Genomic DNA, 17,270 nt, shown 5'->3' on the forward strand with positions numbered 1-17,270 from the left:
TTGATTACCATAAAGATGCACAGATTCATGATGCATATCTTCAGACACTCTTCAATTCTTCAGCTGCCTTTACGAGCATTAAAATTCTATATGGGCCAAACCAGGCTAAGCCCATAAACGAGAGGGAAAATGAAAAAAAAATGAAGCGCGGTTAACATTTTAACTAGGAAACAAAAATCCCGCCAAACGTTGGCAACTCTTTCTTTCATTTTTAATATAACTGCTGTTCTCATTCTCTCCTCGTAGCTATTCGCCATTGACATCTGTTGAAAAAACCTCCTCTCACTCTGATCTTTCTTCTACCAATCTCCGAAACTAAGGATATGGATATCTCCGACATAGCGAGAAAGCTCGATCTCTCTAACAACAAGCTTGTGGTCCGAAAAGCTGCCGAGATTCGACGTCTCTGTGATGCTCAGTTCGATTCATCCGTCATCGGCGTTGTAAGACATTCCTAATCCGAATCCAAAATTCAATCACTATTTGACTTTTAATTACCTTCCGTCTTAACTATATGTAATCGGATTCGCAGGGTGAGATCTGTAAAGCTGTGATCTGTCTCGAAATGGCAGCGTCTAGGTAATGTCGCAATATGTTGATTCCATCTCCATCGTGGGTATCTTTACTTAACTTTGAATCGATTACAGTTTGCAGGTTATTTTCGACAGACAAGCAGCGATTAAGTTGAGTGGCATGTCTGAAAAGGCCTACACGAGATCATTCAATAGCCTCCAAAACGTTATTGGAGTCAAGTGGGTTTCCTTTTCCACTAGATCCCCGCTTCAATTACAAATCTTTTCATGAATCTATTGGTTTAGTTGATTAAAAAAATGTGCATTTCAGGATTAAGCTCAATGTTAAAGAGCTGGCGATTCAGTTTGGGTGCGTTAGGATCATCAAATCAGTGCAGAACATGTTATCTTTGTAAGTTTGTTATCCCCCTTTATGGTATATGCATAGGATGTGTTTGGTAAAATGTCTCTTAGAAACTCCTGGTCGTGTTTTGCTTACTCTGTTCGGCTTTTGGTTGATGTCTAGGTATAAAGAGAGGTTTCTTGCGTCACTACCAGCGTCAAGACGGGCGAATGCTGACTTCACTAGACCTGTGTTTACGGCTGCTGCTTTCTACTTGTGTGCCAAGAAGCAAAAGGTTTTTTAGTACTATTGTCTATATTTCTTTCCTTTTGAGGGATGTTCTGAGTATCTTTGTTGGGTTGTGTAACGTTTCTGAATATCAATCTTCTGTTTTGCAGCTTAAGGTAGATAAGCTTAGGTTGGTTGAAGTTTGTGGAACTTCAGAATCTGAATTCTCTTGTGTGAGTGTGACATTGTTTATTTATTTATTTTTCTGATGTGTGAGTTGGTTGTTAAAGTACTGATTTAGAGCTACATGGATTATTCAAAACAGGTCTCAACCTCCATGATAGATCTTTGCTTTGACTGTGTTGGGGTCTCCAAAGAGAAGAAAGATGCAAAAGACGTTAAAGGAAACCGGGGTATGTTTAATCTTATAGTCTCTCTCTACTAGTCTGAACATATATTTCCATGGTGAAAAATAACTGATTATGTGCAACATTCTCCTCAGAGTTGCTTGATGTGTTACCTGAAAAAAGGAAATTAGAGGACGGTGGATATTCATCTGATGATGAGGTATTTTTGTTTTCTCGTAATCTTTTCTAGAATCACTCTCTTTTGCGTTTGTTTACCTACTTCATATGACCATTTGCTCACACGTCATTTGAACTGGATCTTCTGCAGTCTTCGTGCTACAAAAGACACAAGAAGATGGAGGAGGCTAAGTACGAGGACTGGAAAACAACCGTTGTTCATTCGATCAAGAAAAATCCAGAGAAAGGTGTTTTATACTACTCCCTCGTCACTTTCAAGAATTGCTTCATTGTATGTTTACCTTCGTTCCTAATGTGTTGTGTACTTTTTCAGGACCTAAGAAAGTTATACAGACTAGTCTCAATTTCACAAAGAAGGCTGCAACAGAAGAGGTGCAAGTTGATTCATAGTCAAGAAGACTCAGATTCTGTTCGATTTATTGTTGTTTTCACCACATGATATATGTGTAAATTACAATCCTTGAAAGAAATGTTATTCCTAAACCATTCTGCTCAATAACAATTGGCAAATTTTGTAAGCAAACAAGAACATAAGACTAATTAAAAAATGTGTACCCAAACCTAATAAAACATGTCGTCTCCTGAACCAACTGCTATAAATAGGATTTAATGTGCTGCTCTCATCGTTGGAGAGTTGCAGAGTGCAGGAAGAGGAGAAGAATCTTGTCTCCAAGTCCAATTCACCAAGTCAACAAAGTTCCCTATTTGCTATACCTAGGACCTAGCCAGTGTGTAACCGCCACATGACAATGCTTCATGCATGGGTGATGGGTATATGCATCACAAGTTCTTATACAATCATATCCATTCTCAGCACCACAGGCTTATTGTTCCATATGCATACGGAGCTCTGTACAACCATCTAGTGTAAGGAGTTATCCTCGATACAATTGGTGGTGCCTTATACTCCGGTGATTATCTAAATTTGAGTATGCTAGGAGAAGAAAACAAATTTAACTATATTATAAATTAAATAGAGATACTTAGAAAAGTGTAACAAAGACGAGAGTGTAGCTCTCTCACATTCCCTAAGGACAAAAGAAAGCTTCTATCATTTGATCAAAATGTCATGTCACACACCAGGAAATAAAAGAAACTTCACTGAGCCGAGGTGGAGTTAGTGACCCAATACTGCTTCACGGCAATCAAAACCTTCTCATTAACTAAAGGACCATCCTCATGATCAACAAGCTTCGAGTCCCATCTCATTCCAGATATGATTCTCTTCACCTTGATCAATGTGTCCACATCGTCTCGGATGATAACTGCTCCTTCTGGACGGAGTATTCTATCCATCTCCAGAAGAATGTCATCCGCATTGCACCTACAACGATTCATTACAGTCTCAAAAACACATCCAATAGACAAGTGTCTAGTTAAAAGTGAGACACACTTACTTGTTCTTGTACAGACTGAAGAGGTGGTTGGCATGGATTAAGTCATATGTTCTTGGGTATGTAGAGAAAGCCTCACACCTGAAAACACATATTAACACCACAACAACGTCTCTAATGAGCTTTGAGAAGTTGTGAGAAGAAGAGGGTTGTTTTTGTTTTTACTCACCAGTCATGATAGATTCCAATGAGTCCTCGTTCATATACAACTCCAAGTCTGTTCTTTTCAGCAATGGTGGGAACAACATTCATAACCCAAAGCTTTTGTGATTCGATAGCAGCAGCAAATCCACCAAACCCTGCGTTCATGTCCATGATGTTACGGTACCTTCCTGTGTCAAGTAGACTGTTGATTCTCTTGTAGGCTTTCACATGTTTCTTCCACTGTCTGTTATCGTCTTCATAGGCATCGACCGTGACACCAGAGATGGAACCGCTAGAGATCCTAGGCGGCACTGCGTTGAGTCTATCAGGGAAAACCTGAAGTTCTCCTCCAGCTACTTCATCTGAGCTACTTGTCTCCGGATAAGGTGTAATGCATGCCTCCATTTTCTTGTACCTAGAGAAGATTGATGGGTTAGAGCCAAAGCTACAAACTTAGGGTGTCAATATAACAAATTCTATAAGCCTGGAATTTTGAACCAAACCGAACCAAAATTCCAGTAATTTCGGTGAGAAGTTTGGTTTGATTTGGCAAGTTTATAAAAAAGAACTTCGGTTTTCGGTTTGGTAATTGGTTAGTTCGATTTTTGGGAAAAAAAGAAGCAAATTTTGTTAACCAAATTTCGAACCGCACTAACCGAGTTAACCAAAATTTCAAACCGAAGTAATCAACCTAACCGAATTAACCGAAATCACCTAAATTTAACCGAAATATAATCTAAACCAAACTTCGGTTAGTTTCGATAAAAATATTTAAAAGCCGAACTACCCGAATACCCAAACCCGAATCCCGAACTACCCGAACCAGCATGCCTAAAAGTCTACATACCAGACATCATCGGTGTCATCAGTTTTGCAGAAGTTGGCTCTAGGATCATCCTGTCTTGAACGGCACGCATCATCATTGACTCTCTTCTGCCAAATAGCAATCTCTCCATGTTCATACTTCTTCTCCCAACAAAGTAGCTTAGCAGTTTCCTCAATCTTTCTTTGTTCCTCTTGAAGCTCCTCCTTGGGACGTTGCCACGCCTTGTAGTTGATTTTCCAGTTGATTGGAGGACCAGATAGAATCCAGTACCCACCAGGTCTAAGCACTCGGTCAACTTCCATCAAGTACATCCCATCTGTTTAAAACACCAAAACAACATCAAGACTAACTGAATCATTTGTTAAAGAAGTAGAAAGTAGTGTTCACCATTAGCTCCCCATGGAATCAAACATCTTGAGCAATGAGCCATGTCGAAGGCCCGTGTTGGATACGGCAACTTAATGGTACCAAGAACACCAATAACAGCAGGAACACCTCTCTCTAGAGCAAACTGAACCTGAGCCTCGTGTGAATCTCTTGGTGCAAAAGACATTGCACGTACATTCCTGCTCCATAGGTACGCTCCCCAGCTTGCAACCTAACCAAAACGTCTTCAGTTTAGCTACCACAAACTCAGACAAGGACAAACCAAACATAAAGAGAGATTAATTACCCCACAACCAGTGTCCAAAGCAGTCCTAACAGTACCATTCCCCATGGGTATCACAGAAGCAAGCTGATCAATATACTTATCAGCCCCCTGAGGGAACTGAGTCCCACCTCCAGGGAACCTAAAAACCTCACCCTCATACTGAATCCAATTCTGAATCGCCTTCTCAACAGTCAAGGCCTTATACGGCGCATTAGCATAAGGCACATAGTCTCTACTCTTCGGCCAAGAGAACGGCGTCACATATCCCTTAGGCGCAGGCACAAGGCAACGAAGCTTCTCACTCTCCGGAGCGCAGTGCCTTTCACGGTAAATCATGCTATCTCTAGGGAACGTCATCGCACGCCTCTGGTCTTGGCAGGGAGTGTAGTCAGTGTAAAGAGCATCGCACGGCTCGAATGTTTTGACCTTTGCTGAGGAACCAGAGATGCTCGACTCTCCTGCGTGGTGTGTCTCGAAGTTTAGGCTTGGGACTATGTTGCAGTCAGCTCCACTGTTTGTCATCTCGAGGGCTATGCTGTCTCCTTTGCCGAAGCCGCTTCGTTGCCATGCTCCGAGGATGTAGAAGAAGCAACATAGGCTGAAGACGATGAAGATCTGAACAGAGCTTCTGGTTTTGTTATCAGCAGAGCTTGACTTAATCGCCATGATTGGTCTAAAAAAGAATGAAACAAAGCTCAGATCAGCTCCATAGCATAATAAGAAAACAGATCAAAGAGGGAAAAAGTGTGAATCTTTTGGATTTGAATCAGCAAAACAAGACATAAGAACAGGTTGAGATCAAGACAATGATGCTAAGATATGTCTTCAGGAAGAAGCAAAAGATCAATACTTTACGACGTTATTAAACAAATATCCGTAAAAGATTAACGAAAACATTTTATTATACAAAGAGAATGTGAACAGATTGAGAAAAAAATAACAAAAGTAACAACACCCCCATCTGGCAAAAAAACATAAGGAGACAGGAACTACAAGTAGATTTGTCGGAATGAAGAAATAAGAACATACAGCAGAATCTGGGAGATAGAATTGGCTAATCAGAAGCTGTTGTTATCGGTGGGGATTGATGGAGAAGAAAGGGATTGAATGAAACGTGTAATAAGATAGATTGTGGAGAACCCTAGTTTATGATGTTAATCGTCATCGTAATGATCTCGACATGGGATGTGGTGATGATGAATAAAGCTGGCGACTTTGTGTTTGTGTGAAGGAGAAATCTAATATGCCCTTTTTAAAACTGAGCCATAGAGAGAGAGAGAGAGAGTAGGGGGAGGAACTGTGCAGATCAAATCGACGTCTCATATTTTTTCTATTTAACCTAAAATTGACGGAAATCCCTTATATATTAAAAGAGAAACATTGTAATAAATGCATTCACACTATAACAGACACGTGGCAGTCTCACAACGATTTGATAATAAATATGCTAACGCGTTCACACTATATTCATAAATGTGTTCACACAATGTATTTTGCGTTTTTAATATAAAACTCACATACATGGTTCCAATAAAACTCTGGATTTTTCGGTTCGAATAAAAATAGATAACAAATCAAAAGCCAAACTATATATATATTACTTTTATTATTTACGGATAAAGTTGAGCAAAATATTCATAAATTTTGATTCTATTCATTATCCATTTTGATTTGAACCAAATAATTTGGATATCCGCAACTCTACGAAACAAATCAAATACTAAAATACAATGTCCAAACAAAAAGCAAATCATAAATACCAATAATTTTAGGAACATATATCTAATTTGATCTGCTATATGAATATATATACATATATGTAAAGAATTATATATATATATATATATATATGTTATGAATTAAATTTAATATATTAGGTACTAAAATTTAGAAAGTTAAATAATATTTTATTTTTGTAATAAAATGTTATTATTAAAATTTTCAATTATTTTAAAATTTTATTTTATTTACGGATCAAATCGGATATTCTTTAAAATTCTAAAACATTTCGGATATCCGAGTCACCAAATATCAAGGTGGCTAAAGATCGAATCGACACGAATGCTTCCAAGTACTCATATATTCGATCTGGCCCCACCCCTATTTACGGATACAACTTTATTTTCTTTATATGAAAAATGACTAATGTCAAAGCCTTTTTTATTTCAAATTAATTTAAATTTTATCTTTCATGTATTATTTTGAACAAAAATGTCATTTCATATTAATTAACAATATCTTTATATATATTTGTCAACTATTTTTATATACTTTTTACATACTCATACAACAACTGAAATATCTATTTTTTTTTAAAGTTGAAATATTTTTTCTTATTGCTTCTTTCACTACCGACCAAATTGTAGTAAAATGATTTGTCTATAATAATTTTCTTTTCTTTTTCTTTAAATATTATATGTTTGAAACTATAATATTAACTATTGGTTCGACATGACAACTATCTAAAATTCATAACATGAAAATAAACAAATAATATTAATTTTTGATTTTTACCGGAAAAAAAACCAAAAAATCAAACATTTTAACCGAATAAACTAAAATGAATACTCCCTCCGTTTCTGAATAAGTGTCGTTGGAGAGAAATTTTTTCGTTACAAAATAAGTGTCATTTTCGATTTTCAGTTCAAAATTTATTAGTTTTATTGAGTAATTTATTTTTCTATTGGTTGAAATATGGTTAGATATAGTGGTAATTGTGTTTTTATATAGGAAATATACAAAATTAATTGTTTCCTTAATCCGTGTGCATAGACCCAAAACGACACTTAGTATGAAAAGGAGGGAGTATAAATTTAAAATAATAGTTATATTTTAGAAGATTAAAAATAAAAAAAAAACTTAAAACCGAACTAATATCCAGATTAAACAGATTTAGTGTCTATTTATTAAAAATAACGAAACTAATAATCACATCCCGTGCAAGGCGCGGGTTATTACCTAGTTTATAATTAAAGCCATTACATTTGAGAAAATACTTTTTTTTTAACTCAACAACTATTTTTCATTAGCCAACTTACTGCTCTACAAAAGACTTATCAGCCTCCATACAAGAAAATAACCAACTAGGCACAATATAATACAATTTAAGGATAATTGACGTAAATGTAGCAGTTTTCTTTACTATTCTATCTGCAACTTTGTTATCAGTTCGAGAGTAATAAACCACTTCAGCCTCGCTTAAACCTGCTAGGGATATACTAATCTCTTGGATGATGGATTTCACTCTTGGCCAGATTTCCTCTTCTCCACTCGGCATCTTCGAAAGTATCTGAGAGTCAGTTTCAAATGTAACATTTTTATATTCGAAACCCGCCAAGGTGTATATTGCCCATCTCAAAGCCTCTGCCTCTATTTCCAGCTCTGATCCCATTCCAGGTATACTCTTCGCCCCTGCCCACAACATATTACCAGAAAAAAGGAGAAAAAGAAAAAGTTGATTTTGTCTTTAGTTAATTATAATTGTTTTTCGTACTTTTTTTGAAAAAGAGCTTACTATTACTTTACTTGCTTTTATTTTTATTTTATGTACTTTGTTCACACTAGTAGCTTTTTTTCATCCAGAGTTTTTTTTTGATAAGTATGTTAATTATCATTAAAATGAAACAGAGTTGTAAATTTACAAAAAAATTAAGCGGTAAAGCCGATTGATGCCAAAAAAAGATAAAAAACAACAAAAGGCTTATATGATGAGATAGAAAATCCACACCACACTAGACAGTATGTTTGAACCATACTTGCATTAGCCCACCGAAGTTGCTACGATTCTTCCTTGCTAGGATTGTATTTCTGATGAGTCTGTCAATATCCTTGCAGAGTCTGGCCGGTGTAGAAGAGATGCGTTGATGAAGACGGTTGTTGCGCTCGATCCAAATACTGTATATGGTTGCCTGAGCTGCAAGGCGTCTAAGTGTGAGAGGGCTTGTTGTGTCTCTAGTGTCAAGCCAAGCAATAAGAGCGGACCAGGTATGGAAGTAGAACGGTCTATATCCGAGGCGCCTAATGATGATGTTCCATAACTGCTCGCTGAAGGGGCACCGAAGAAAGAGGTGGTCCCTGTTTTCATCATAGAGATTACAAAGCAAACAAGTCTTGACAATGGTTATATCCCAAGCAGCTAATCGACATCGAGTTGGTAATCTATCAAGGTTCGCCACCCACATATTGAAGGCATGTTTAGGAATGTGTCCGCTGAACCAGATAGTAGATTCCCAATCTACTGTAGTGCCCCGACATCTCACACAGTCCCAGGTTTTACTAGTTGAAAAAGAGTCCAGGGACTGGCCATTTACAGACCAGTTGTAGACATCAGGGGTAGTGGATGAAGAGGGCAGAGGAACTGAACAGAGGAGGATCTGGAGGTGTTCAGCTTTGTGAGATATCGCTGGCCTCAGAGACCAACCATTGAGGGTACAACATTCACTTACTTTGGCGTTGAGAGGAACTCCTATGTGTCTTGGTCCAGCATCACCAAAGTACTTAATGAGGGGGCCTATAGGCAACCAGTAGTCAAACCAAAAGCTTGCTGAGGCGCCATTACCGATCTGACAGCGAAGAAATTGCTCAGCCATAGGTCTAAGCTTCAGGATGGAAGACCAAACCCAAGAGGACTGCTTCTTTGCGTCCATACTCCATAGGCTGGCGCCCTTTAGTCTGTGCGTCTTAGTCCATACGGCCCAAAGGGATTCAGTTTCAGCATGAAGTAACCAGACTAATTTGAGCGCAAGAGTCTTGTTCCAAGTATGAAGGTCTCGGAGGCCTAGACCACCTTCAGAACGAGGGAGGCAAACTGTTTCCCATGAAACCTTTGCAGCTGCTCTGTTTGTAATATTACCATTCCAAAGAAATCTTTAGCACAGGGACTCAATTTCCCTGATACACCCTTTTGGCAGCACAAAAGATGAGAACCAGAAGTTAAGAGTACCAAAGGTCACAGAGGAAAGTAATAGCTTACGTCCTGCAAAAGAGAGAGCCCTTGTGGACCAAGATGAAAATCGCCTTTTTAGTTGATCCAGGAGTGGCCTATAGTCGCAGATACGCAATTTGCGGTGCATAAGAGGTAAGCCTAAGTAGCGAACAGGGAGAGAGCCAAGGGAGAAGCCAAGGCTTGTTAGTTCCGATGATTCTATCTGGCTCATTCCTGCGACATATAGCTCCGTCTTGTTTCGATTCATTGACAGGCCAGACCATGTGGAGAAGCTTTCTAAGGTGAGAGTTATTTGCTGGAGAGACCCGTATTGACCGTCGAAAAATACCATAATATCGTCTGCAAATGCCAGATGAGTTACTGAGGGGTTCGACGCTGTTGGGTGATACCCGATACTTCCCTCTGCATACTTTCTGTTCAGCATTTGAGCAAAGACTTCCATGGCAAGGACAAATAAGTAGGGGGACAGAGGGTCTCCCTGCCTTAATCCTTGTGCTCCCTTAAAATATCCTCCGAGCTCACCATTAACTGAGACCGAAAAGCGAGTGGTTGTAATACATTCAGCGATCAAACCTACAAAAGATTCAGGAAACCCCAAGACTCGTAGGATGAGTAGAATGAAGCTCCAATTGAGAGAATCAAACGCTTTCTTCAGGTCGACTTTGAGTAAAGATCGCTTTGAGATGTTTTTCCAATTGTACCCATTGACCAGCTCTGTAGCCATGAGGACATTCTCCACTAGTTGCCTTCCGGGGATAAAAGCTGACTGAGTGTTTGAGATTACAGAAGGCAGCACTTTCTTTAGCCTGTTGGAGAGCAGCCTGGAGATAACCTTGTAAGTTGTATTGCAGCAAGAGATGGGTCTAAACTCAGAGATTAAAACTGCATTCTGCTTCTTCGGGATGAGGGTTAATATGGTGGCGTTCCATTGCTGTAGAAGTCTACCAGAAGTGAAGAACTCCTGAACCGCATTTATCATATCATTACCAACTGTTTTCCAATGAGCAGTGAAGAACTCCGCAGGATAACCATCAGGTCCAGGCGCTTTATTCTTCGGAAGCGAGAAGAAAGTCGCCTGAATATCAGTTGCTGTGATGGGCGCTTGAAGAGCAGCCACTACATCTTCCGAGCATCGATACTGGAGCAGGCTAGAAAGGTCAGCTGAGGTAGAAGGTGTCATCGACGGTGTGCCTCCGAGCAAGCTTTCATAGTAAGAGACAACATGCCTCATGATATCATCTTTTTCGCTTAAGACATTACCATGTTCATCTTTGAGAAAGATAATCTGATTTTGAGAAGATCTAGTCCGTACTGTCCGATGGTAAAATGTAGTATTGGAGTCGCCTTTATCGATCCAGTTGACACGAGATCGCTGGAAGAAAAATGACTCCTCAGCCTTAGCAAGCTCTGACCATTTTCCAAAAGCAAGTCTCTCATCCATGCCCGCCTGAGGAGTAGGAGAAGATAGGAGAATTCGCTGACACTGAGTGAGTTGATCGAAAGCTTCTAGGACTCTCTTTTCAATCCCTGAATAGTTATCTCTACTAAAGGACCTAATAATACTCTTTAGCTCCTTAAGCTTCCTAGAAACTTTGAACATCATAGTCCCTTCAAACTCAAGAGAATTCCAGCATTCAGATATTAGGATTTCAAACTCTGGATTATCATTCAAGAGGGTGAAGAACTTGAAGGGTAGCTTCTTCTTAGGCAAGGAGGTATCAAGGTAAACACAACACGGGCTATGGTCAGAGATTCCCGGGTCACCAAAGACACCAAGTGAGTTCGGGAACCGCCGCAGCCATATGTCGTTTACGAGAATCCTGTCTAGCTTCTTTGAGATCACCGAAGCACCTTGATTGTTAGACCAAGTGAACGAGTTTCCACAGTACGGGAGATCTGAAAGATTAGCAGAAAGAGTGCAATTATAAAAATCTCTCATTCCTCGGGAAGAAGAAGGGGCATCAGGAGAAGAATGTTCAGAAGCTGCTAGGATCTGATTAAAGTCGCCCAAGACAGTCCAAGGTAGATGGCTGATAGGGGAGGAGGAGGAGAGGAAGGAGATTTCAGACCATAACTCCCGTCTCTCCTTCTTGTGGTTTGAGCCGTAGACCAGAGTAACAGCAAGTTCAGTAGAGATAAAAGGCAACCTTACCGAGCAGGTGATGCACTGAAGAGATTTCTGGAGCACCGATACAGAAACTGACGGATGCCACAGAAGCCAAACTTTACCTAAATCCGAGAATTCGTAATTACATTCATAATGCCAGCCAGGAAAAACTCTGTTAATGATCGAGCCAGCATTTGCGCTACTGACATGAGTCTCCAACAGACCTCCGAAAATTGGCTTATTAGAACGAAACCATTTCCTAAATCCGCTGCGCTTTACTTTATCATTGAAACCCCTAATGTTCCAACAAAAAATATCCATAAATAGGGAAAAAAAATCAGAGGATTAAAGGGCCTCTGGCCCTAGCGATAGCTCTTGCTTTCTTCTGTGATCTCCGCGAGATCACTTTGATGAACTGATCAGCTAGATCATCAGGATCATCTTCCTCATTAGAGAACCCCTCTGAGCCTGGATCGTCTTCATCTGAAGAAGTAGAGGACTCTGGAGAAGCGGTAGATAGTTCTAGGTTGCGAAAGTCAACAAATATTTCTCCTTCCTCGAGATCATGAGTAGGGGCAGCGAGTTCCTTTGAAGGGCCGGACTGCTTCGAGGGGGCTTCTTCAATGATAAGAGGACGCTTGATAGAATCAGTACGTACCCATTGCTTTTTACTTTTCTGCTTTCCTCTAAGATCAGGCGCTGGAACTTTTGCTGGGGCATTGTGCACGTTAATCTCAATGAATGATTTTTTTTACAGTTAAATGCATAATTGAGAAATATTTTTATTTTTGTCGACCAAATTGAGAGAGATTACTTGTGACGCTCCAAGTAGTGAGTGACTTTCAATAAATAAGTCATCATAATTGTTGTATGAAATTATGAAGGTAAGTTTTAATTACAACTGAGTAGGGAAGAACATACCTCTGAACATAGGACCCATCATCTGTGAATTATTAAAAAAGCATGTTATGTCTGCAAAGCCGCGTTGTGATCGTACAGCCCATGATGATTAGTATTTGGATCCGACGGCTCCCACGTAATTTTTGCTGATGGTTCTTTTGATAGTAGTAGCATAAGGCGCATCCACAGATCCACACGGCGTGCTCGTTAATACGTGACATCGATTGTAACAGAATCTTTATGCATCTTGTGGTGGATGTGTCTGAGAGAGATAGGGATTCTCAGTAAACCCTAGGTTCTGGAGATTGTAATCAGTGTTCTTGTTCAATAAAGGTTTGCATGTGTTCTTATCAGATTATTTTCAAACGTGGAAGAATTGACATATCAAGTCAACATGTGGTTGTGGTCCTTGTGGACAGATGCATCACATATACTCTCGAGGAAAATGCACTTACGACACCATTTTGCATATTTATGTAGTTATGTGTATACATAGATGGTGTATCACGTAATATATATGTTGTTCATATGGGATAATGGGGCCAACAGGCGGACAGTCATTACAAAATACCACTTAAAATAAAAGAACATATATAATCCAAATAAGCTTTCTATTAACATTTTAGATTTGCGGGACTCCATTCAACATCTAATGTGTCTGACCTTTTTACAACTTTCCAAACTTTTTAACGATTTGGTGTTCTGAGCTATTGGTAAGTTCTTATGATGTAGCATACATTGTTAGTTATCCTTTTGACCTTTGGTTTTCTAGTTTCCATTTCTATTATTAAAGTCTTTTGTTTAGATAAATTTTAAGTTTCTTGTTACTAAAGAGTTTAGGATAAAAACTCTTGGATACAAGGTTATATTCTAATCTTGTAGGAGTTATGACTTTTCATTTTAGTATATATAACAAACCTTTGAATGGTGAGTCATTGTTGATTTGATTTAGAAAATTATTAAGAGGTTTGCATAAACTTTTGAATCCTTACTCTTCGGGTATTCTTCAAGAATTTAACAAACTGAAGAAATATAAGTTAATAGACATTCTCAGAATTCAACATTACTTTATCAACAACCTTAATCAATTACTAGATTTTGACATGCGCTGGTGTTTATTTTATTTTTATAAATACATATATATTTGTATAAGTAATAATATATATTTATATAATTTACCCCTATTAAATAATTGTTTAACATGACATCTGTAAGCAAAATAATTTATGTTTATATTGATTAATTTTATTTTTTCTTGTAAACAATTGTTTTACACATATTTTTAGAACATGACCCGTGCATTCACACAAATGCTTTTTTATTTTTTATGGATATTTTTTTTATGATAATGTATCGGATAATTGTTTTATATAATATTTAAAATCTTGTGCTATATATTTTATACTCTTCAACATGTATCCATTTACATTCGGTTATTATTTATAGGAAAATATACGTAAAATAATATATTTATAATTTAATTATATCTTATATAAATGGTTCTTTTTAAATTTAGGTGTCTTCTTTAGTAATATGAATTTTCTTATTAAGATCATACTTACTAATTGAAACCTCAGATTCATATAAGAGCCACGATAATTCAATGAAACCTTCAAAGTACAAAGTTCACTGAGTGAGAACCATTGGATCATCATTTATTTAATAAAAAGATGTATCCGTACGCTTCATATTCACATTGAGTTGGTTCCACTCGTTTAGTTGATAGAATCAAACATATTTGTTGGAAAAATGTTGCGGAGACATGATTTGAACCCGTTACCTCAAGGTAGTTTTTATGGTTGTTTAATTTGATAAAAAATATAATAAATGTTAAATGTTAGAATTATGTAATTTTTAGTGACATTAAAATAAAATTAAGTAGTTGTTTTAGTTTAAGCTTAATTTAGAAAATGATTTATTAATTAGGAAAAGACAATTTTAAATATATGTTTAATAATTACTCAGTGAAATTATAATGTAAATAAGTTGTAAAACTAAGATGCATTTTTTAGTTGTACTTTTTTTAATAATATAGATGTTTGATTTCTAGTGAAAAATAGTCTTCAAGTTGGGTTAGAGTAAGACCCACTCTATCTTCTTTCTAGTACACGATCGACAAGTTATTGTAGATTGGCGGTTGAATGCTCCCAAATTTTCATGAGACCAAAACCTCTGGATTTTTAAATTAATAAAAATATTGATTAGGAAAACAAAAATAGTCGGTTTAGGTCACCCATACCTCACTCCCTTCAGTCCCTTTCAAGAAACATAAGTTCATCTATTTAATATAGGACTGCTTGTTAGTATTATTATGAGCGATTTAGGAAAGATGCAAACCCACTCAGAGTCTCAGATGTTTGGGGAGACGATCGAATCCCATTCAACTACAACATATATGATTGTGTTTTTACTTTATTGAATGTATCATAATGGTGTGGGGTAGAAGCCAGTGACTTTTTAGCTAAGTTTGAGAATTAAATATGTAAATCTAGATTCAATAATGCACAATCCTAATCTGATCCGGATGTATATCAACCAAAAGTTTATACACCTGTGTTGTTAACAAAACATATTACTATATTATGTTTGGTTTTTAGTCCATATACAAAAATACCTTTGTACGAACGAATAGTTGATCAAAGCTTTTAATATTAGATGAAGCCAATATGTTTTCCTAGTGGTAACTAGTGACTCCTTTCTTCCTCCTAGGTTAGCTCCTGTAACAGTTTAAAAGTTCAACTCCAAACTAAGCAGATTCGCGAAACTACAAAAAAAAAAAAAAAAAAAAAAAAACCACGACATTGACAATCGGCTAAGGTTTATTGACTGGGCCCATGTTGCTGCTTCACCTAGATAACGCCCAATAAAGGTCTTGAGATCCCAGTTTTTCTTTGTTTTTGCGTGAACTCATTTCTCGGCCCAAAAGTCTAAAAAAGAAGGTGGACGCATCCAAACAACTAGTTTTTGGTTTTCTTAATCAAGGAATGTATACAAATGCATAAATGAAACACATATAACAACTTTTTCACTTAATTAAGTATATTGAAATGAAACCTTGATCTAAGCCGGAACTAGAAGTCATTCAACACTGTTGGAGTGATGGTATAATTAAATCGAGCCAATATGATCAGTCGGTTATGTCATAAGCGTAAGCAAGTGAAACATTAGTGTATGAATTCCAAAATTTAAAAGATAACTTATATAAACATAAATCTCTAAAAAGTATTACATTTTCTGTTATTAAATTTATTAAATTGCTTATAACTCTTTAAATTTTAAGACGTACTCTGGATATGATATACGGCAAAAATCTAATATAAAAATAACCGAGACAAAGGAAGTTAAACCATTGATTAAATTTATACTGAATGAATGATACGATTAAATCTATGTTATTAAATCAGTTTTTAATTTTGAAGTAAATTGACCATTTTCAAAAAAATAAAGTATTCTGACATACAAAACTCAGATTCATCAAAGAAAATATTGATGAGCTAAATTAAGCGGAATAAATGTAAATACTAAATATAATTTTGAAAAACGAAAACAAAATAAATAAATAGAAGACTAGAACATATTCAATGTATTAATTACTCCCTCCATTTTTTAATATAAATCGTTTTAGAATTGTGCACATAGATTAAGAAATCATTAATTTTTTATATTTTTTAAACAAAAATATCATTAATTATTTAACTAACCACAAATCAACCAATAATAAAATAGAAGATATATTATCATTGGTCATATAACATTAAGTGTTAATAAATTTTACATAGAAAACCGAAAACGTCATATAATTTGAAACATAAAAGTTTCTCTAAAACGACTTATATAAAAAAAAAGGAGGGAGTATTTAGCAGTTTTTGTACCTTTATCTCAGTTTTTAAAGAAAAACTATAATGATATCATTATCAGTTTTTTTCACGTTTTATCTTCTCTATAACCTGAAAACTAATTATTAACATGTGAAGTAGTGCTAAAATAGACAAATATAGTTCAAAACATCTATCTATCTATTATTATAAAACACAGTTTGCTTCACTTCTAGGTTGTCCACGTCGTCTGCCAACTAGATAAGTCGAGCTCTCTCAGGCCAACACGTGTCGAATCCGCCCAAAACGCATCACTTCATTAATGTGGGTTATGTGGGCTTTGATTAGTGTTTTGGCCATAGGTAATGTTCAAGGGATCAAGCACGATAGAATCACTTCTACGCCTCTCAATACGCGTCGCGTCATAGGGTTCATCCCACTTTTGATCTTCACCGTTTGAGAGCTTGATACGATGAAGTCGACTTCAAGAATCTCTATGTAGGGTTTCGATGTGCCTTTTGATCTTCTTATTAGAAAATACGAAACGCTCCCACTTTCAGATTCATAGTTGTTAGACTCCTTTTCAAATCCATCAACCACGATCTAGCCTTCAATGCGAGTTTGTCTTCTTGCAACACGGTTTATCTGCGAGTAAAAAGGTTAGCCTTCCTCCTCTCAAAACCATCTTCTCAATCCCTCAAAATAGAGCAGTAAAATTATTTTCCGAGTGTTAAGGTAATATTTTTTCGTATGAATGATTTGCCTTTAACCATGACTTTAATTCATTTTTTTTTATTTTAAACCATATAAGCAGATAATAAAGTGTGCAAGGAATGTGAGAAATGTTTGTAAAAGTCGA

The 17,270-nt window shown here is 36.8% G+C and overlaps 2 protein-coding genes across 2 annotated transcripts; one reads left to right on the top strand and one right to left on the bottom strand.

The window, feature by feature from the left end:
* The first annotated feature begins 69 nt into the window (after positions 1-69).
* LOC103840655 (origin of replication complex subunit 6) lies at positions 70-2,146 on the top strand. The gene is made up of 10 exons (XM_009117168.3): positions 70-443; positions 533-579; positions 648-752; positions 844-924; positions 1,039-1,150; positions 1,254-1,316; positions 1,409-1,496; positions 1,586-1,650; positions 1,759-1,855; positions 1,942-2,146. Exons 1-10 carry the CDS (start codon positions 324-326, stop codon positions 2,016-2,018), a joined length of 855 nt encoding a protein of 284 aa, XP_009115416.1. The 5' UTR covers positions 70-323; the 3' UTR covers positions 2,019-2,146.
* A 425-nt stretch (positions 2,147-2,571) lies between these two features.
* LOC103840656 (probable methyltransferase PMT2) lies at positions 2,572-5,947 on the bottom strand. Its single transcript, XM_009117170.2, has 7 exons — positions 5,674-5,947; positions 4,666-5,317; positions 4,380-4,590; positions 4,014-4,308; positions 3,192-3,581; positions 3,026-3,103; positions 2,572-2,952 (listed from the first exon to the last, which is right to left on the bottom strand). The coding sequence occupies exons 2-7, from the start codon at positions 5,308-5,310 to the stop codon at positions 2,727-2,729; spliced, it is 1,845 nt and encodes a 614-aa protein (XP_009115418.1). The 5' UTR covers positions 5,311-5,317; positions 5,674-5,947; the 3' UTR covers positions 2,572-2,726.
* Between the last annotated feature and the right edge of the window lie 11,323 nt (positions 5,948-17,270).

This window comes from Brassica rapa, chromosome A09, assembly GCF_000309985.2.
Source record: "Brassica rapa cultivar Chiifu-401-42 chromosome A09, CAAS_Brap_v3.01, whole genome shotgun sequence".
NCBI classification, from domain to species: domain Eukaryota; kingdom Viridiplantae; phylum Streptophyta; class Magnoliopsida; order Brassicales; family Brassicaceae; genus Brassica; species Brassica rapa.